The sequence below is a fragment of the Sinocyclocheilus anshuiensis genome, unplaced genomic scaffold (genome assembly GCF_001515605.1).
Source record: "Sinocyclocheilus anshuiensis isolate Anshui unplaced genomic scaffold, SAMN03320099.WGS_v1.1 scaffold690, whole genome shotgun sequence".
In the NCBI taxonomy this organism is placed as follows: domain Eukaryota; kingdom Metazoa; phylum Chordata; class Actinopteri; order Cypriniformes; family Cyprinidae; genus Sinocyclocheilus; species Sinocyclocheilus anshuiensis.
The window spans coordinates 1169156-1192601 of record NW_015547715.1 but is presented as its reverse complement, the minus strand read 5'-3'; the positions used below and the strand labels follow the sequence as shown (position 1 = coordinate 1192601).

Below are 23446 nucleotides of genomic sequence, written 5' to 3'. Positions count from 1 at the left end.
CCGGAGCCGAGAAAAATGGCACTATCGGAGCCGATACCCGATATGAATATCGGATCGGCGCATCCCTAAAAAATATTTCACATTATTGCTGTTTTTACTGTATTTTCGATCAAATGCATGCAGCTGTGGTGAGCATAAGAAAAAAAATTCTTACCAATCCCAGACTTTTGATCGGTAGTGTAGACTGGCTGAAGCGCTGTATGAGAGCTGACATCCCTCCCTTAGAGAGTCAGAGAGGAAATGTGAGTAGTTTAGCTGATGGGTGTGTGTGCTGGTGTGTAGTTGTGTTATCAGTCCATGTTCCTACAGGCAGAGGATGGGTGATAGGCAGAGACCCTTCTGAGGGCTGTAGATTGTAGAGGCACTACAGCAGCAGATAGAGCCATGAGGGCCTTCAGCAGGAAATATGTTCTTTTTTATCTTCAGTCCTTCCACCCAAGGGGGACCGTTCTCTAGGTCCTGAGGAAGGACAGGAGAGGTGGATAGTGTCTATTACAAGCTTTACCCGAGGTCATATACAGTTCCTTAAAAATTCACATTTTAGCAATTCGTCAAGTATTTCCTGTGCACTTAGAAAAATATTTAGCCAAATTAGGCATGCACTGAAATAGAAATTGGACAAGTCTAATCTATTTCAGCAGATTGCTGAACTTACTCAAAAATCTTTTGAAAAATGTATGTAATTTAATCTAATAATAATATATCATGTAACGTAACATAATGTATAGATGCAAAGTTTCTTTTAATAAAAAGAATAATAATAAATTATAAAATAATAGTAATATTTTATATACAACATTTTGCTGGGTAATAATAATAATAATAATAATAATTATAAATTATATTATAAAGGTACAAAGGTTTTTTATGTAAATAATTTGCTCCATTAAAATCTTTTTTTATGTAGTAGTAGTTGTAGTGTAGCTAACCACATTTTCTTAAAGCTAACTTGACTGTAGTTTAAGGGCTTTAAGCTACAGTTTTAAAGTTGCTTACCATAAGCAGGTATGAGCCCTGTGGCTCTGTTTCTGAAGATGAGTTTGTATGAGAGATGAAGGAAAGCTGCACTGCATGTTGGTAAGATGCCGGCTGCGTGGTGCTGCAGAGAGGTTGGGGTCACTGCAGCTCTCCGGCGCTTCTGTGCGGTTTGTGTGTTCACATTGATCTGAAGTGACTGTGGCCATCAGGCTCTCGCTTGACTGCAGAAAACACAAAGTGACATTTACGCCCAGCACTGAGCTACACGGAGGTTTCAATAAGTAAATACTGAGCCTCTGCTGCGTGTAAAGTAAGGCCATGCTGAGGTGAACAGAGCTTATGTAACAAATCTCAGCTGAAGTAAACGTTCATGAAAGAGATGTTGATGACTAAATCGTCTTCTAAAAGCCAACAAACAGTGGTCTTATTTGTAGTGGGGCTTTCTGAGGTGAGCATCATCATCATTATTATTATTATTAGAGATGCAGAAAACCAAGAATGCTCATTTTCATCCATCCAAACTTTGCCTTTCTAGTTAGCTTTCGAAACTTCTTTGACTTTCATTTAAATTCTGCTTCTTTACATTCAAATTCGAATTGCAATTCTGTTTCACATTTGCTGCTTCAGTTTAGGGGTGGGCGATATGGCAAATCATATCATATCACAATTTTTTTTTCCAGGAAAATCATGATTCACGATTTTATCACAATTCTTTGTCATGTTAGTTTTACTATTTTGCAGGTTTTCTGAGCGGTACAGCCAAAATAATTTCCCTATTTTAAAAACAAAGCCTTCAAGGTAACAAAATATAAAATAAAAAAGAATGGGTGAAGATAAAAATCTTGATTATTTTATCTTTGTTATTAAAAAATAAGAACAAAGATACACATTACAAATACACATAATATACAAATAAAACCAAAAGTGCTTTATTTTTCAGGTACAGTAGGTGTATTTAGCAGTAACATTCAAGAAATTGAATGAACAAATATAAAAATAAAACACTATACACTTCACTGTATAAATTATACATTGATTCTTATTAAAGCAACTGTATTTAAGTTCTTCAGTCAAGAGCAGTGAGTGATTTTTCTTTTAGTGTTTTGTTGTATTAACATTAAAGGGACAGTTCACCCAAAAATGAAAATTCTGTCATCATTTGCTCACTCTCAAGATGTTTTAAAGCGGTATGAGTTTCTTTCTTCTGTTGAATATAAAAGTTATTTTGAAGAATGTGGATAACCAAACAGTTACTGGTCTTTTGTGTTCAGCGCAAGAAAGAAATTAATACAGGTTTAGGACGACATGAGAGTGCGTAAATAATGAGAGAATTTTCATTTTTGGGTGAACTATCCCTTTAATGACAATCGGCAGCATGTTTAGTACTATAGTCTGCTGTCGCTTTAAGACCTGCCCCCATCTAATATACAGCCATGCATCCGTTTACTGTCACTTTAGATATAACCAACTGTGTTTAGATGTACCTCTTGTGTGTTTTTGACAGTATTAGCACAATCAGACATGAAAGATAACTTAGTCCAGTAATCAGGCGCTGTTTGACGAGCGCTTTAGTGTGTGCGCGCTTCAGGTGTACATGCTCAGAAAAAGCGCATGTCAGAACAGCATGCGGATTAAATGTTTACCCGGCAAGGCTTTAAAGTACATGCAAATAATGTACTTTTGTGATTGTGAATAAGTGCAGTGTCCTGTGAGTGGAACTCCACCGCTGAGTCAACATTTGATGTGAATGTATGTGGTGTCATACAGTATATTGAGACGGAGACACCAGAACTACAGCTGATAGAATGTGCGCTGTAGCACGATACTATGATATTTCTTCAAAAGCAGATCGTGGAGAAATTTTAATCGTCGGCGATCAAAAATTGTGATATTGCACACCCCTACTTCAGTTCAAATTAAATTCAAATTTAGGAACTGAAATGGCATTTAAAAGGCATTGACTATTCAGTTATGAATGCTGCCACAATCGTATTACTATTACATCTAGACTCTATATCATTGTTATGCTGCATGCTACACCATTTGTGCTACTGACTCAAAAGAATTGAGTTTATTTTTAGCTTTTTTTGCATCTTTTATTGATAGGTACAATATAAAGAGAGCACTGAGAATCATAACTACACATTGCTCACGTGTGCACTTGATAGTGTCCAGCTTTGCGGCTGATTCAGATGTGCATGTGTGTTCAAACACGACCTGAATGAACCAAATACGATGTCAGTCACACGTGGCATTTAAAGCATTCTCTCAGCAACTATTTTGTAATTCCTAACTTCTCCATCCTGTTGTGTGAAAATGATCGTTTTGATTTATGACCAGGCATTACGCTGTGTTAGGCAAAGAGGTGAAATTGAATTATGTCACAGGAAATGATCTGTCAGTGGACTTTTTTCCCAACTACTCGAAGGGGAAAATCGAACAAGAAGAAGATTTGAAGGTACTTAGTAGGGCAGCACTACAGAGTTGTCTGTTCACAATTTTCTCTTTGTCCTAAAATGCCTTTAGGATCATGAGTGTGCGCTAATGTTAACAACACAATCATTGAGTTTATGCTTCAACTTCAACTTCAATAAAAACAGACACAAATGAGTCAACTGTTGACATACAGTAAGCACATTGTATGGAGTTTGAATGAAAATGTTGATAACAGCTCATATCATTTGATCTTGGTAGAAATTGATGAGACTTCTGACTTTCTGACAAATCTGAGCACAGTTTAAGACTTGTCAAGAATTGAAACGTCAAACCTTTTTAGCGGAAAGAAGATATTTTTCTCTCTATTTGATCTCAAATTGCAATCTACACTCTTAAAAATAAAGGTGCTTCACGATGCCATAGAAGAACCTTTTTGTCTAAATGGTTCCATAAAGAACCTTTAACATCTGAAGAACCTTTCTGTTTCACAAAAGCAAGGTAACAAAATATAAAATAAAAAAGAATGGGTGAAGATAAAAATCTTGATTATTTTATCTTTGTTATTAAAAAATAAGAACAAAGATACACATTACAAATACACATAATATACAAATAAAACCAAAAGTGCTTTATTTTTCAGGTACAGTAGGTGTATTTAGCAGTAACATTCAAGAAATTGAATGAACAAATATAAAAATAAAACACTATACACTTCACTGTATAAATTATACATTGATTCTTATTAAAGCAACTGTATTTAAGTTCTTCAGTCAAGAGCAGTGAGTGATTTTTCTTTTAGTGTTTTGTTGTATTAACATTAAAGGGACAGTTCACCCAAAAATGAAAATTCTGTCATCATTTGCTCACTCTCAAAATGTTTTAAAGCGGTATGAGTTTCTTTCTTCTGTTGAATATAAAAGTTATTTTGAAGAATGTGGATAACCAAACAGTTACTGGTCTTTTGTGTTCAGCGCAAGAAAGAAATTAATACAGGTTTAGGACGACATGAGAGTGCGTAAATAATGAGAGAATTTTCATTTTTGGGTGAACTATCCCTTTAATGACAATCGGCAGCATGTTTAGTACTATAGTCTGCTGTCGCTTTAAGACCTGCCCCCATCTAATATACAGCCATGCATCCGTTTACTGTCACTTTAGATATAACCAACTGTGTTTAGATGTACCTCTTGTGTGTTTTTGACAGTATTAGCACAATCAGACATGAAAGATAACTTAGTCCAGTAATCAGGCGCTGTTTGACGAGCGCTTTAGTGTGTGCGCGCTTCAGGTGTACATGCTCAGAAAAAGCGCATGTCAGAACAGCATGCGGATTAAATGTTTACCCGGCAAGGCTTTAAAGTACATGCAAATAATGTACTTTTGTGATTGTGAATAAGTGCAGTGTCCTGTGAGTGGAACTCCACCGCTGAGTCAACATTTGATGTGAATGTATGTGGTGTCATACAGTATATTGAGACGGAGACACCAGAACTACAGCTGATAGAATGTGCGCTGTAGCACGATACTATGATATTTCTTCAAAAGCAGATCGTGGAGAAATTTTAATCGTCGGCGATCAAAAATTGTGATATTGCACACCCCTACTTCAGTTCAAATTAAATTCAAATTTAGGAACTGAAATGGCATTTAAAAGGCATTGACTATTCAGTTATGAATGCTGCCACAATCGTATTACTATTACATCTAGACTCTATATCATTGTTATGCTGCATGCTACACCATTTGTGCTACTGACTCAAAAGAATTGAGTTTATTTTTAGCTTTTTTTGCATCTTTTATTGATAGGTACAATATAAAGAGAGCACTGAGAATCATAACTACACATTGCTCACGTGTGCACTTGATAGTGTCCAGCTTTGCGGCTGATTCAGATGTGCATGTGTGTTCAAACACGACCTGAATGAACCAAATACGATGTCAGTCACACGTGGCATTTAAAGCATTCTCTCAGCAACTATTTTGTAATTCCTAACTTCTCCATCCTGTTGTGTGAAAATGATCGTTTTGATTTATGACCAGGCATTACGCTGTGTTAGGCAAAGAGGTGAAATTGAATTATGTCACAGGAAATGATCTGTCAGTGGACTTTTTTCCCAACTACTCGAAGGGGAAAATCGAACAAGAAGAAGATTTGAAGGTACTTAGTAGGGCAGCACTACAGAGTTGTCTGTTCACAATTTTCTCTTTGTCCTAAAATGCCTTTAGGATCATGAGTGTGCGCTAATGTTAACAACACAATCATTGAGTTTATGCTTCAACTTCAACTTCAATAAAAACAGACACAAATGAGTCAACTGTTGACATACAGTAAGCACATTGTATGGAGTTTGAATGAAAATGTTGATAACAGCTCATATCATTTGATCTTGGTAGAAATTGATGAGACTTCTGACTTTCTGACAAATCTGAGCACAGTTTAAGACTTGTCAAGAATTGAAACGTCAAACCTTTTTAGCGGAAAGAAGATATTTTTCTCTCTATTTGATCTCAAATTGCAATCTACACTCTTAAAAATAAAGGTGCTTCACGATGCCATAGAAGAACCTTTTTGTCTAAATGGTTCCATAAAGAACCTTTAACATCTGAAGAACCTTTCTGTTTGACAAAAGGTTTTGTGGTGAAAGAAGGTTCTTCAGATTACAAAAAGGTAAGAAAGAGATGGTTCTTTAAAGAACCTTTGACTGAATGGTTCTTTGTGGAACCAAAAATGGTTCTTCTATGGCATCGCTTGAAGAACCTTTTGAAGCACCTTTATTTTTAAGAGTGTATAGGGGAAATTCTAGAGATATATAAGACATCTCCTTTATGATTTTTCTTTCACATGGGGTGTTTCTAATGCAAACATGGTGTTTTGTTCTCGTACCTTATACCCTAAGCAGCCCAGGCTATGTTTGAGCATGCTTGTAGAACTACATTGTCTCACAGTATATCTTCTTAACTCTTTTTTTGTTGTCATATCATAGTCGTTGCTCCTGACCTTTGAGATATTATCATGAGCTTTAATTCCGCGCTGCAAAAACAGGCTCTTCCAGCTGTCAGGCGTGTGCTTTATTTAGCGAGCGCTGTGTGTTGTCGGCCGGTCAAAGTTTCCCTTGTGGGGCCCCTTGACGCTCACACACAGACAGCGAGTCACACAGTCTCTCCCAAACACACACACACTCTGTACAGCCCAGAGCCAGCGCTGCACCAGAGCGAGAGAGAAGAGAGAGAAAAGACCCGGGAACGGCTGAGTGAGACGGAGGGAGAGAGAGAGAAAGAGAAACCCTCGGGTAAGGAAGACAAGTGATTGTCAAGAGGGTTAGCACGTGCTGCTTTCGCTGCGTTAATAGGATTCTTGCAGCACCTTGACCGCTGTCACTGCCTGCCAACTCTGCCTTCATGTGATGATGGCCAGGATCAGACGGGAACGCGGACAATCCTGAGGTGACACTCTGTGTGTTTTCTCTTCTCCAGCTCGCCTCGCTCCATCTCATCTCCTACGGCTACTCCACCCATTCCTTCAGCTGACACCACTGAATTAATCAGAGCTGTCCACACTAAGAGGATCAGTAGCTTATGTGGTGCTTGACAGGAGCAGTGTGCTTAGTCTTTTTTTGGGAAAAATTTCCAGGACTTACTGAGGATTGAATCGGACCTGTCATTCATCTCTCCATGGCATCTGGGATATCTGCACCAGAAAGGGACTGCATGCATCATTGGGTTTTGTTGGGGCACCACCGTGCATCTCCGACATCCAAATGAAGCATTTTCCTGAAACCGTTATTAATGCCGGGACTTCACGATGAGGATGTACCACAGTGAGTTTCAAATCCCACACAAAAGGCAGCGGAAGGACCCTCATTCTGCTCTGTGTTTGTTATTTTTGCTCTACTACTATGGAACAACCCCTTAACCCTTGAGTTTTTCTTAACATGCCATTTTCTTGCCTTAAAATTTGATTTACGCACACTGTCTACATTCATAAATGGGTGAAGTGTCTTCTCTAGACTCTTTTGTGGAATAGCACGCTAAGAAGATGTACTCTGCCTTGCTCCAAGCGGACTTCTTGTTTCGGAGATGCTTGGAGCTGGTTTCAGTTGAGGCATGTAAGTAGGGTGTATAATGGCTATCCCGAGGCCGGCGTAAGAGTTATTTATTTGTGAGAGAGAGGAGCCAACACGAACCACACCTTCGTTTAAATGAAGACCGGCCGAAATTACACAGGAAGGGAGAAAAAAATGATGCACGTCAACAATTTCCCATTCCGAAGGCATTCCTGGATATGGTGAGTAGTGAAAATGGATTGCAGAAGGAAATGGGACACAATAAATGGGTCTAGTGTGTTGTTGTGTTTCATGACACTAGGGTTGGTAGGTCATGTTTACACACCAAAACATCGAGGTCCCCACATATTGGTTTGTAGATTTGTCTTAATCTTAGGGTAAATTTCAGTGGGTGTCAGCGTAGTAAGAGCAAAGGTGCTTATGATAACCCATGCATGAAGAAAATAGGGAATCAAAAGTATTCTTGCCTGTAAAGGCCCATTCACACCAAGAATGATAACAGGGTTTTTGCAAGTCTTAAAAAGTCTTTATTTGCGTTTTCACAAATTAAGGCCTTTAAAGGTCTTAAGCGGGATCAGAAAGTCTTAAATTCATAGTCATGGCATTAAATGTTGAATGCACTACAAAAAATATCTTCCTCAGTATTTTTCAGCAGTTTTCCAATACAAATATCTAACCATCCATAAATCAAGATACATTTACTTGAGATGAAAATTGTACTTAATACTTAATTCAAAGTGAAAACAAATTTTAATACCCCATTAACAGATATCTGTTTTTGAATTACGTAGATTTTTTTGAGCCCACTGGCAGATACTTATTCCTATTGTAACCATAAACCCTTCATTTTGATCAATTTCTAGTAAAACAAGACTTCTTGTCTTTTGTCATTTTGCTTCTCAAATAAATGTATTTTGAAGAATCTTTGGGCATTTGGAGTGGAAAACAAGACAAAAATACAGAGGGAAACAAACGATAATGATACAGAGGAATGATATCATTGCAATCAGTTTCATAACGTTTTTTTTTCCAGCTGATGAACGACAAAAACATTGATGGCCAATCAGAATCCATCCAACTTTAAAGAGCTCGAGCATTTAAAGCGGCAGATAAAACTGCAGCTCGCGCTTATAATAAACAGAATGATATAGTTGTTATACAGTAGTTAGCCTTTAAGGTCTCCGCACAGGTTACTGTTAGGCCTTTGCTGCGAAAACGTCATGTGACTGTTTATTTTCAATCTCCTCATTGGGTGTTTTCCAATCTATATGTGCGACCACAACCAGTTTTTATGACTGTAGGCCTCATGGGTTCTCCAACCAGCTTTTGAGGCTGTCAACACCCAGATACGAACAGCAGGTTATGGTGTCATCACCCTGTTGTGGAAAGCCCGAAAAACAAAAGCGCCGCAATGAATCAGACGGGACAGCGGCGTGCTTTGGGTTTCATGTTTTGCTTCTCTCTAGGGCTCTGCGGCATCTATAATGGCATCGCTCTGACATGCTGCTTTACTATGGTGATAAATGAGCTAACAGGAACATTAGTGTGGCACATGAACATGGATTCAGTCCAGTGGAGGTCCGTGTGTCTAGTTCATGTAGGAGTGTCATACTTTAGTTTCCTTAAGTCACAACTTAAACAGAGGCGTAATAAAAGAAGCACTTAATGGACTACCACATGACAAATGACATTAAACAGACCTTTGGTGTTGGTTTAGTTCATGTACCAACAGTGCTTCCTAAATATTTGGAAGGAAAACAGACACAATTTGCATTTTTCTTTGCTACAATGAAATTAAAAGAGTTGCAAAAGCTCCATATGATTTCTTTCCCACCCTACAGCAAGAGTATTGTTCTGTGAGAAATGAAAGCATACAACTGATTCTTAGTGCGTGTGTGGGTGTGTACATTTGCTCCTTTAAACAGTCAAACTTTTACCTATTTTTTTTCACTTCCACCTACACTGTGCTGATTATTTCACAAGAGATCAATGGGATGTATCGTAAACTGTTCAGCTGGTGTTTCTTCACTCTTCTGGATTCAGAAACTACAGGGTTGAGTTCAGATCAGGAACCTGCTGCCTTTAAGGTTGGGTGCTATAGCCTTAAGACAGAGCTCTCATCTCAGTCGTCTTCCCTAAGGCAGCGCAGAACACTTCAGTGTGTATTGCCATTGATGTTCAATGTGAAAACCAAACATTTTCTGTGCAGTGCTGTATTTTCTGCAGATTAGTAATACATCAGCTGCAGTTAACGCACTTGTCAGGTCAAAACATGTCAAAACTCATTTCCCTGCTGCTAAGAGCAACAGCCATGTACATTCACAAACATGTATGTTTGCTTTGATTTTTATATTATAGAAATGGGCTAATAATGTTGTTTTAAGCAACGAGAAGTAAACATTAATGTACGTCACAAGCAGAACACGCCAGGATTATGCAAACATTCGTCCCAATTACAGAAACCGAACAAAGACAAGGTTCATTTGCTTCTATTTGCAAAACAGACAAGTCAGTTTGAACAAGTTTTCTTTGAATCACCAATAAAGGAGAGGTTGTGTGTTTAAACACGTGACTTTTTCAACAATAGTGTCTTCCTATCTTCCTAACTAACGTTGAAGTTACTCAGTATTAACTCAATAAATCATCATTGAATTGTAGTGTAAAACAGTTGTTTGTTTTGTGAAACCATTTTATTTTATTTCATTTTATTCTTTGTGAGAAGTTAAATTATTTCTCCATAAGAGACTGGACTCCAAAATATCAAAATAATATGAAATATCATATGCATCAAGTCTGGAATGAATTTTGGTTTTGCGTTTTGTAGATGGAGGCATTTTAATGGAATTCTATGGCTGAATACTTGAGAGAACAGCAAACGTCTGCAGACAATGAAAGAATTTTAAGCATTTTATCACTACTGTGTGATTAGTCCCAAAATCACATAATCCCAGTCTCTCTTGTAAACACACACACAGCCAAATACACACATTTCATGTTTGCATTGAACTCTATTCCCCTACAATGTGGTTTCGTGCATGATGAAAAGCATTTTTTTTCCCTCCTCAATACTTTTTCACAAAATATTGAAGAGGTTGCATGCTGTCATATGAAGTATGGGTGTTACATTGTTAAATCAATGGACCAAAAAGAACAGAGCTTGTCAGCGTGCATCACCTTATTCAGTTTTGTTTCGCTTGATTGTGCTCATTTATTCTCTGTCTTCATGCATGTAAGCTTGTTTGAATGACTGTTGCACCTTCGCATGTACCTTTGTGCCATTGCTAATTGGGAAAATCAATTACTGCAAAAAGCAGTGTAGCAAAATAATGAAGGATTAACTAGCACTGAGCTTAGATTGTGTTTAAGAGATGCTCGGCAATAGACTCACTGTTTTATGACACTTACACAGTAACTTCATTCCAGAAACATACCTAATGCCGGTACGCAAATCCATATTGGCCAATGCATTGAATCATGTGGTCCGGTTGCATATGTGTAGCATGCATTCTTCTGTTACGGTTGCAGTGGCTGTACTCAAGAGGGCGATAAACTGATTAGCTTTGTGATTCAGAACTGTGCTGTGTTTTATTAATATGCAGCGCCACTGTAACATTTGAATGCCTTCTGGCTCATTTTGTACCTACTGTGTAACTGTAAATTTTCTCTGTTCATCAGTTTAGGAATCGCTCATAGAGCGACATGCCATCCATTAGTTGCATCTGCACTACTGTAGTAGTTTTATAACGCTTCGTTTCACATTGCGATATTTACTGCATGCTGTCTGCCTAAGCTCCCTGAGCACCGTCCCTGGAGCGTGTGCCACACTAGATAACAAATAACCCGCACACACAGATGCTGCACACCAGAGACCGCTTCTGTCTCTCTCTCTGTGCCTTTAAACATCAGTGCATGCTAGAAAACAGGGATTTAAATCATGCTAATGGTGTTCTTCCATCTTATATATCATAATAAATTCATATGCATTTAGAGTTTCCATAAATGGATAGGGCAAGACACAACATGCATAACACGTCTACTTTAAGACTAGTGGAAAGAAAACATCCAAAATACAAATTTTTATTTTAAGTACAATGCATGTTTTTAATGACAAATTCAGCAGAACTTACATACACCAAACTTTGTTTTTACTCCTATTTATATTTTATAGAGGGCTTTGTTCATAAATAATTGAAAGCTGAGAAATCAAGATTAAATTTTTGACTCATTTAAAAAAAAAAATATTTTTATCTTTTTGTCAATTTTTTAAAAATCTTTCTCTGCATGTGTGCTGACCACTAGACCATGCTAAGTCTTGAATGTTTTATTCTCCGAAACAAATGACCTCATGCACGTTTACTTGACAGATCATTGCAGTGTTTGCATTGTTTGCATTGTTGCAACAATTGCATTGTTGTAATATTAAGTTTGCTTTATCAGCAAAACAAGGTTCAGGTGTGCCTGAATGACACACAAATATTCAAGAACATTACATTCACTGGGAAAGTTGCGTTGTTGTAGGTTAACTGTGAAATTTGAAGCAAGGTGACAGATCACTGCATTGCCTCCTCTTTCCCAGCGATCCGCACCGAACAGCAGCAGCATCCCCGGGTCAGATTGAAGAGGCAGAGGCCATTATTTAATATTGCTCACAGTGCAGACGTGAGGTGAATCAGCAGATCTTAGCAGCCAGCATCCATCCAGGCCGCTCCACTCGCCTGCATGCACTAGATCTCAATGCATTTCTGCGGACAGCAGCAGTCAACACTGGCAACTAAATGCTTATTTTAGCAAGGCTTTGGGAATTAAATGTATTTTTAAAGCAAATAACATTTGGCATTTAACTGTGCATCAAATATTTTTATTTGTAATATTCATCCAAAACATTTCATATTACATAATCAGGTGACAGACCCTGAGGATAAGACAGGTCGAGCAGCCACGATGCACTCTTCAGTGCTATAAAAAGACATGGCAGCATTGCTTGTGACGTCTGTAGATCTTCCCAGGCTTACCCCTGAGACAGGGCATCCCTGGGACGTCCCGTGTGTTTGCACACCCATGGCTAAGAGGAGGTCAGTGACATCACAAAGGTTGGGTTTGATGGGATTAGCATTAGTGTGATGCATTTCCAACAGCAAAACCTCAGCCATGTGCTAATGCTACAGACATATACGCTAGCCGTTCTTCATGTCCGCTGCGCTGTGAGTATTGCAAAGATTAGACTGACAAACATTTAGTGCCAGAACTGTTCAAACTGACAATGCAAGTGAAGGTGACCAGAGGCTCGAGGAGTCCTCCAGAGAGATTAGCAGGGCTCTGCACAGTTCAGATGCATGTATGCATCGCCGTGTCCATCTTTATGTGTAGTTTATGAGTCCTCTTTGAAAAATTGTTCCCTTGCTTGAAGTGTGCTCGTTCAGGTCATGTATTGCCATCTGATTTAATTTTAACAGTAAGGCACAGAGTTAAATGAGTTTAGTGCTTTAAAATTTTTTGCTTTCTACAAAATTCTGTTCCTGTTTACCTTTTATTTAATTTAATTATATGTATATTTAATTATATTTATATAAGAACAAGTGTAATTTATATAATTATATTTGTTAGCCTATTTATATAACTATGTACACATATAATTAAATTAAATAAAAGGTCATTTACACACACACACTTACACACAAACACACACACAGTTATAAAAAACCTGTAAGAAAGATTACATACAGTTGTACTGTATGTGTCTTTTAAAAATTGTAGATAGGCCATTTACTTAACTGTTTAATTTTAAGTAATTTTAGAAGGGCACAAAGGGCTGACAGGGTGCTTGATCACCTGAATAATGTGCACTCTTATGCTCTTGATTAAACCCTGCGTCTGTTCACATTTTCACTCATGCTCTTTTGGCCCATAATTGCTTGTATTTCCCTTTAGCTTTGAGGATCTTGTTTCTTGATTGGTTCAGAGGTTGAGGACATTCATGCACAAGCTTTTAGGCCCTCAGGAAATTTCGCAATAGTTTCCAGCTGGGAATGTTGTTTTAAGAAACATGTTTCCAGATGTAAACAAATCACAAGAAATGTTGGTGGTAGAAGGCGTGTCGCATGGAAGTATGATTTAATCATGTAGCATTTCTTTACAACACCAATAACATATGCGTGAACTGATGTATATCTCGAATGCAAGAGCCATATGCATTTATGTGACTTTCAATCAGCAAGTGTTCTGCATGACTGTGAGTGTTAGAAACGTGTTTACTGCAGCGTTATCTGTGACGCACTTGAGGGTATTTAAGGGGATGAGGTGGTTTAACCTTCTTTTGTTCTCGTTTAGTCCTCCATGTGGGCACAGGTGGTCTTCTCTCCAGAATATGTCCTCTCGCTGAGGCCTGATCTCATTTGGACTTCAAAGAATGTTTTTCTTTTAAATACCCTCCGTCTCTCTGTTTCATGTTTCATGTTATTTATTTTGTACCCAAAATAGCTGGAGCCTGATGTTAAGTTCAGTTTCTCGTTGTCTGTATATGGAAAGGCTTTGAAAATACACTCTTAAAAACGAAGGCTCTTTATTGGCATCTACAGTTCCATGAAGAACATTTAAAGGAATAGTTCACCCAAAATGGAAACTTAATGAAAATGTACTCACCCTCAGGCCATCCAAGATGTAGATGAGTTTGTTTCTTCATCAGAACAGATTTTGAGAAATTTTGCATTATATAAGCTACGGTTTAAACTTAAAAACATCTTAAGTGATGGATTTGTTTCTTACAAACGTGCAGCTTTTCGCTTCATAAGACATTAACTGATGGACTGGAGTGGTTTTTATCAGCTGTTTGTCAAGTCAAGTCGAAGTTTATTTATATAGCACCTTAAAACAACACAAATGTTGACCAAAGTGCTTCACAAGCAAAACAAAACACACATAGAAAACAAAACGTAACAAGTAATCAATCCAATAACTTAAAAGAATAATAAAACAAAATTGTTTAAATGTAAAAGGTTTGGACTCTCATTCTGACGGCACCCATTCACTGCAGAGGATCCACTGGTGAGCAAGTGATTCAATGCTACATTTCTCCAAATCTGTTCTGATGAAGAAACAAACTCGTCTACATCTCAGATGGCCTGAGCGTGAATACATTTTCAGCAAATGTACATTTTTGAGGGAACTGTTCCTTTAACATCCATGGAACCTTTCTATTCCACAAAAGGTTCTTTATACTGGAAAAGGTTCTTGAGATTTTTTTAAATGTTCTTCACATGAAGAAAAAACGGTTCCTTTAAGAACTGCTCACTGAAAGGTTCTTTGGAGAACTAAGAAGATTCTTCTGTGGCCCCCTTTTTGGAACCTTTATTTTTAAGAGTGTAAACTTGTTGGTAATGCCAATAAGGGAAACTTGTTAGCGAAATGGGGCTATTATTAACCCACTACGATCGCCATCGTAAAGGGGCCGTGATGCTGAATTCTACCTGACAAGTTCTCTGTGTTGTCCGTGAAAAAATGTGTCGTACAGCAACTTCAATGAGAAGGTTGTCGGCGCCGCACTTGCCAAGCAGGTCCTGGAGATGCAACGGCGCAGAGGGAGCAAAAGTGTCCTGTGGAGAGGATCATTAAAGCAGTGAGACAGAAGCCCAGACGCTGAAGCTGGCGGAACGGTAACTCTCTCAACCCAGGTGATCGGCCACATGGCAGTCACTAATTAAACCTGCCGTTAGAAAGAAACGTAGCCCTCTTATTACAGGGCACCACTGACACGCTTCCAGGATGAGTGGCGTCTGTCTTCACCGCATTGCTCTAATGAGTAGAGCATCTTGGGTAAATAGAAAGACAAACCGACAGCCTTTGATGGCAAATTAGGCTTAGCAGATATTTGGGAAAATGAAAGAGAATCATATTTAACCCTATAAAGCCTGCTGTATCATATTTGACACAAATTTCTAAGGCTTCTAAATTATCAACAATATTTAAACTGTTGTACACAATCTGTACATGCCTTCTGTTGTCTGATTGATAGTTTATACTTTGTTGGAAGTAAAAGGCCTTTTAGTATGACTAAAAACTGTTTGTCATGCATACACAGACTGCATGACTGTGGTTCATGTGTCTTTTTGCTGTGAAATCTGTACTAAAAATCTGAAAACTTTTATATTATAGTATAACTTTTATATTGTTAGTAAGTAGTAATTTCACAATGAACACTTACTGGACTCAATCAACTTAGGTTTACTTTATTATCCATACGTCTTTTTTTTAGAAAAATCATGTTCAAATGTGAGAATCAAATATGATCATCAGGCTTTCGAGGAACGTTTATTTGTTCATCTCTCAATCATCATTGTATTGCATTGCATTAAAGAGCTTTGATCATAAAACGAATGATTTAAATCTCATCTTACTAAGACATTATTGGGAAATATAGAGTGACAACTGATATTTGTGTCATTGCGTTGACATCATGCAAGTAGTCTTGTTATACTGTTATAAAGATCGCATTGATTAAATGACAAGCTATCAGAATTTCATCTTACTTTTTGGCCATACAAGTATCAACATCTGCACCAAATTGCATATTTTTGCTCAGTTTGAGATCTGACTTAAATTAAGTATTTTTTTCCTTCTTCAGTATGAGCTCAATATTCTCAACTATATTATACTATATGTGCAATAAAAGCCCGATGTATTAAATATGATACTCAACAAACAATTTTTTCTTTTGATTTACTTTTTTTTTGTTTTAATGTTCCATTTTTTAAGAAAGAAAAAAACTAATTCTGACTCTTATTTCATATGTCAGGCTTTACAGGGTTAAAACATTTTAAAAGTGATGTCAGAACTCTGTTGCTAATTATAGCTCAGTTTCATCTAGCTAGTTAAATGTGTTTCACGGCATTCATAGTCACATTTGTCAAGCTGAACCTGCCTCGACTGTGAATCTGATCCACTGAAGGGCTTTAGGAGATCAGCTCTGGCTACATGTCTCATCTTGCACCCTTGCACCTTTTTAAACAAGTTTGACCCACATATACGGCAGAGATGGGCATTTCACATTTACCTTTATTGCATTTGGCAGACACTTTTATCCAAAGCAATTTATATTGCAATTAAGGTATTTATTTGATTAGAAACTACTGTAAATAACATTTACTAAAACGTTTATATATTTTTTTATTTATTCTCTAAAAAGAACAATAATGTCTGTATTTGCATCTACACCGATATTTTATTATAATGCAACACTACCATTTAAAAGTTTGAGTTGGTTACATTTTTTTATGTTTTCAAAAGAAGTCTTTTATGCTCACCAAGGCTGCATTTAATTGATCAAAATACAGTAAAAACTGTAATATTGTGAAATATTATAACAATTTAAAATAACTGTTTTCTATTTAAATATATTGTAAAATGCAATTTATTCCTGTGATCAAAGCTGAATTTTCAGCATCATCATTACTCCAGTCTTCAGTGTCACATGATCGTCAGAAATCATTCTAATATGCTGATTTGCTGCTTTATATCTGCTTTTTAGTATTTAAATACAGCAGTAGTTGTATCGTTTTAGGGTGTTTTGGAGCTCCAACACAACAAGATGGAAAAGAATGTCATGATGGCCATGGAAGATGAAAGACTGGTTAGTTTATTAAGTTAAAAGCATGTATCATGTGACTTGTGATGTCAATCGATGGTCATCTTGTGTTACAGTATCTGCTGGTGGCCGTAATTATACCTGCTTGACCAAACCACCGTGTGGCGTCAATGAAGAGCCCATATAACAGAAGACGCCACCTTCCTTATTAGGCAGTTCAGTCAGTGAGGGAGGGACGGGATCTGAGCTGAAACAGAGGCTAGTTAACTTGATCTAAGAAAAACATTCCAACAGTGCTTCCCAAACAATCCCGGGTCAACAATCCTAAGCCTTTTGGTGCTTCCAGAGGACACACTGATCTTTCAAGATGTCCAAGTCCCAAAGACATCTGGAATTACTTTAGTTTTGTGTCTTCTGCTCTAGGGTTTTGTAACAGACCCCCACCACCAGCCTGTGTATGAAGAGCAGAATAACTCGTCAGTCATCAGTCAACTTACTGCTGTATTGTTCAGTGATGTCGGCTGCTCATAAATCACGGTTTCACCATCAACAGGACAAACATGGTTAAGTGAGCCATTGTTCACAAGTCTCCATTTCAAAGACGGCACTCCTCAGGTGCTCGGAGTCTTTTATCAGTCAGGAAGCTGTTGTATTGACGTAACACAACTCCAGCCGCTGATTCAGTTGTCCTGCATTAATTTACTAGTTACAAGTGTAGATGGATTAACTATCCATCCATCTATTGTTCGTTCTGTCTGTCTGTCTGTCTGTCATTCTAACGTTCAAATTTAGGTTTTCTAGTTTTCTGTTTGTGGCCTCAGTTCAAATTCATGAAAAACTAGTGTAAATTTCAGTATAAAATGTTTCGTGTTTCCATCACATTTTTGTGTGTCTTTTATCTCAGCTGACGGCTTGTGATTACTTGAGACGGACCAAAATACCAGGTGTAAACAAGGGCCTTAAATGGAGTCCATTTTTGTTTTAGCGCCACATTTTTACATTTCTGAAGCTTGAGTCATCTTTCATGTGAACCCAGTTCCAATGTTAAGGCCGAGGATGAAGACGGGTAGAGGAGTGCAGGGCGCTGGGACACAGCTGGCGGAGTGGATCCGTGCAAAGCGATGGCTAAATGAAGGGTGGTAGGAGATGTGATTGTGTCGTCTCTGGGTCTCCATCGTAGACACTGAATTTGACCAATCGATAGAGGTCTCACATGGGGCCGTTGCTCCTCCAGCCCTCGTTTGTTTTCCCTCCTTTTGTTTTTCCAGAAATGCTCCACCGTCTCTAGGTCAGCATCTGTGTCCCAGAGGCCATCTCCAGCTGAAGCTAACTGATTAGTGCAGTTTTTCCCAAACAAACTAATCAACTAGTCGGCCATCTTGAACCATATCTGGCTGCAACCCGACTTGTCCAATGACAGTGCAATTGTGAATCTTTCTTGTATTGTGTTGTTCAGATCTAAGTTTGGCAAACATTATTAAATAGATTCGCTTTGTGGAGATCAGGTATGAGAGTATCGCCCTCTAGTGGTGTTTAAAGGAAACACAGCAACCATAGACTCTGGTAGGTTTAGCCTAGTAACACTTCATTAATCTATATTTTTTTTGCATTTAATCACAGGATCATTTCTCTTTGTGTGGTATATAGCTTTACTCCTGTGATGTGATTGGTTCAGCTAACCAGTAGGGTGGCCCTATCACATCACAATATTCATCAACTAGTATGCGGCAACAATTTAGTTTGCTTGTTTCCATGAGGTGCACAGAAACAGGACTGCACCTGTAGAGGGTTTTGTCTGCACCTCGGGGACCATGGTTACAATGCTGATGAAAAATGCAGCGGTTACAAGCCGAAGGTTTGACTAGCTATTTACAAAGTGATATATTGCCACGCCACCTGATCTACATAATGCTGACCTCCTTTCTGTGCACATGCATGCAAACACAGCTGAATACGACCAGGTCAGATAATTAGATAAAAGATTGTGAGGCACATTTTTATTTTATTATTTAATTTTAATTTGTTTTATTTTTATACATATTTATTTTTATTAAATTAAATTTAAAAAATTTTTTTATTTTATTTATACATTTTATTTGATAAACTTCCCTGTTTATTAATAATTACATTTATTACTTTAGCAGAATTTTTTTATACAAAGCATACATTTGCACCAACTACTTTAAATTGTTTTGTTTTATTTTTATTCAGATATTATTTGTTAACTTAATTTGATTTATCTGATTATTAATAAGTTACTAATTTAGCCAATACATTTATTTAAAGTATGCATTTAACCCAACTATTATTATTATTTAAATTGTTTTAAGTTTTATTTGTTAAACTTAATTTTATTTATGTTTCAATATTTCAATAATTACATTTACCTTTATTAATTTGGCAGACATTGTTATCCAACCATGCAATTGCAACAGCTATTATTCTACATATTTCTAAATATCGTTTAATTGCACGTACTTTATTTTTTTGTCAGATTGCACCAGGTGAACCTTCATAGAATGGTTCAAGTGCCCATAAATATATTACAGTTTTAATCCTAAATTCATATTTAACTCTGCTGTGTATTCATTGGTCATACATTCTGCCCAGTTACCCGACAGCAGCCCGTCGCTAAATGAATCATCAGTTTCAACACCACAATCCTTTTAGAGCAGATGGGATCAATGAAGCCATATCTTCTTCCCTGAATTAATCATAGTTTTCTGTTTTGTAGAGAAATGAATAGTCAGGGGAAGAGGCTTTATGATTCCCACAAACATCTGCTGCTCTGCTGTTTTCATCACCAGCACTGAACACACGGTCATAAATCAACACAATGAATTCACCCGTCCACGTACAGTACACTCACGCTTCCCTTCCGCATGGAGGACGATGCACGAGCAGACAATAGGGTTTGTAACACTGTTATTAGTTTTTCCATGAAATTGTGTATTCTAGTATCTAGAAAGCAGAGTGACCAATGAACATTAGAGAACATATGATAATGTGTTTTAATATGCAAAAATTCTGAATTAAGATAAACATTTGTTTTGCAAAATATTTGCAAAAAATGTAATCAGAATCACTTCAAAACAGAAACATGTACATACTTGAGATTGTCAAAGAATTTTGAAACTGTTAATTGGCCAGGCGCACATTAGAGATGGGTCACACTGGTCGACTGATCAGCTGGTTGTCTAATAACCAGCCAGTTGATTAGTATAAATTAAATTACATTAAAATGTGTTTATTTGTACTAATTTGCCAGAATAGTACATTTAATCCGAATCAGAACAGAAAATCAAGCGTAGCATTAGTTCTGGCAGGTCATGTTAGTCAGGCTCGCATCAGCTGATCCCCATCTACCTATGGGAATACGACACCTATCTAAGCATTCATATATAAGGTCCCTCAGTATTATCAGCAGTTTTCGCATTGCTCAATAGCTAATTACCCTCCTCCATCCCCAGCTCCTCCTCTGTCAGTCAGGATTCAGCCTTCTGATTCTCCTTTGAATCATACGAATTCTAAAATGTGTACATAAAATGATTGAACTTTAACAATATCTGCAGTACATTTATGTTGGTTCTGTTCTGTTTACCCTTGGGGGTTATTGCTGGTCTCCCTGCTCTCATCCATGCTAGGCTGCATGGAGGCGCAGGGAGTTCTTGCCCAGAACAGAACCATGCCGCCAATCCAAACTGTATGCTAATTGTCAATCATCTTTGACGATAGTGGTCCTGACAGAAATGTACATTGTACACTGGTCAGCTAACTGGTTGCCTAATAGGCAACTGTTTGATTAGTAAGGGCAATTAAATTAAATTAAATTTTATTTTATTATTAAAATGTAGTGTATTTTTTAGCTAAATATTTGCAGAAGATGTGATCAGAATTAGTTGAACATGTACATTGTACACAATATATATACACACTAAATATATAGTATTATTTTGCTATCAGAATGAGTGATAATAATGTTTAAGTTTTTCCATCTTTTTGTGCTTTAGTTAGCAGCTAAAATTAACTAATGTACGCAGTTTGCCTGTCTATGCACATTCAGGTGACAATTTTATTGCACATCCCTTGCAGCAGATTCATCAGCTTTAAAACGGCCAATTTATATAGATAATCCCTAAATGACCAAATATGATCTAGTCCGTCATCCTGGTCCATATATTGGTCTGACAATATGCAACAGTGCAGCAGTAACACCAAGCACACAGTAAACACCAGCCAATAAACATCAAGTCAAAATAAGTTTCATCAGATGTTGGCAGCTCCAGTGGTAAACTGGCAGGTCTCTGGATGAGAGCGTATCGCCGCTGTTCCCCACGTATGATGTTTGGCTAGAGGTTGAGCGAGGTGCTGAATATGACTATGAATGCTCAGCATCTCTGCAGCGGAGGGTGTCACATTGCCCCGTGCTGTGTTCATAAAGCGAGGACAAGGAAAAGAGATGAGTTGATGTCAAAGATGAGTTTACCCGCTCGCACCGACCTCCTGTCCCTCGAGCTGCTCGCCAAACCTCGCTGCATGTCCACCAACGGCTCCCCGTTTGCCACCAACAAACCCATCGACATTAAAGCCCGGAGAAGATGGTAACGGTTGTTATTTGCTTTATGTTGGACTCTGGCGGTGCAGCATTCGGGTTTTTAGCTGTTTGCTTATGTTGGGCTGCTCTACCTTCTATGGCTGTTTGTTATGCTAGTGTATGTATTTGTTTATTCTTAAAGCGAGACTTGTGGCGAAGCTGAGCTCAGGCTGGTAATGTGTTTATATCATCACTTAATCACATTCGCCTTAAAGAGATGAATAGAGCCGTATCAGGTGAGAGACACTCGCTCGGATTCACACGCTATAGAGAAACCTACTGAGAATTATGCTATTATTAGTGGTATTTCCAACATGGAGTGACACTTTTACTTTTGGAAGTCAACTGATGTGACCAGAGTAATGCAAAGCAAATAAGTTACACACAATTGGTTTTCTCAAAATGCACAAAAATATTTGATATATGTGCGTCCAATAACAAGGATGTGGATTTGACACATGGTGGAGTGATGGGTGCTGCTGTTAATCAGCTAAGGAAGGTTTCATTTGTTACTTTTAATGCATTAGATGTCATGAACTAACAATGAACAATATTCTTAGTATTTATTACATTTCCTTCATTTGAATTCAAACATGAATTAACATTCAAACTTCAAACATGGCTGAATTCAGTTGATTCAATTTATTTCAGTTCTGTTGTGCAATTAAATGTAATATTTTATATTTAAATATAAATATGTTTACATTTTATTTAGCTTTACTTAAGAGTAATATTGACTAATAGTAAAAATGTAAAAATGTTTTTTTTTTTATTGTTAGTTCATGATAATGTTAAACTTAATTTTAATTATTTAGCAGATTTTTAACATTTCAAGTGTTAAATAAATTAACATTAATAAATATATCATGAATATACATTAATAAAAACATTTTCTGGCAGGTCATGACGTCAAACAGTGCTTAATTCAGTTCAAATGGCTTAATTCAGGCTTAATTAAGCTTATGGTTTAATTCAGTTCAGTTCTGCTTATTGTAATTGTGCAATGAAATTAAATATTTGATATTTGTATAGCTATATTTTATTTTTCATGTGTTTGCAATTATTTTATATATTTTATTTATTAACACTAGTTAATGCATTTTGTATCATGAACTAACAAAAAATAAATAAATGAAATAAAATAAAAAAATATTTGTTTTAAAATATATTAAAATATATTTTGTTTCTATATTATTGGTAATTTATAAAAAAAAATATTGTAAAACAAAATTAACAATTTTTTTTATAAATTAACATTAATATAGAAACAAAATATATTTTAATATATTTTAAAACCATGATTTATTTATTTTATTTTATTTTTTTTGTTTTTGTTAGTTCATGATACCAAATGCATTAACTAGTGTTAATAAATTATACTTTACTAGAAAGTGTTACCAAATACTATTGCTTATTCTTAAAGCTGGGGTCAGTCCAAAACTGTAAATTAAACCTTGTGCATAACTCACCCCACACTGACATGAATGATGCATCAAATCGTGGTTTATTGAGGAGAGAGCTTCTGTTATTTTTAGGGCTGCTCCGATTGATCGTCTATCGATCGTTATCGATCTCAATCCGATCTCAAGCTGATGACGCACCTGCTGTGACAGGTTTATAGCATGCAGCGGCACGTCTCAATCTCGGTCCAGAGTGGGTAAAACAATTATAATGCTGAAGGTGAGGTATAATTCATATTTCTTTTTTAAATAACTTACAAAGTAATTTGAAAACTTTCTGTGAGATGTAATTTCACAAACAGCGTGAGTGAATCACCGTGCGCTCTCTCTCTTTCCC

At 37.0% G+C, this 23446-nt stretch overlaps 1 protein-coding gene across 7 annotated transcripts in view; it reads left to right on the top strand.

Annotated features, from left to right (window-relative positions):
* LOC107704165 (cAMP-specific 3',5'-cyclic phosphodiesterase 4D) overlaps positions 1 to 23446 on the top strand; it is a 242312-nt gene that overhangs the window by 168784 nt on the left and 50082 nt on the right. The window contains exon 1 of one of the 7 annotated variants that reach the window (XM_016507038.1): positions 6588 to 7699. The exons of the other annotated variants lie outside the window; for them this stretch is intronic. Coding sequence (XP_016362524.1) covers positions 7614 to 7699 — 86 coding nt within the window. The 5' untranslated portion in view covers positions 6588 to 7613. Of the gene's footprint in view, positions 1 to 6587; positions 7700 to 23446 lie in introns of those variants that run through there. 7 annotated transcript variants of the gene reach the window in all.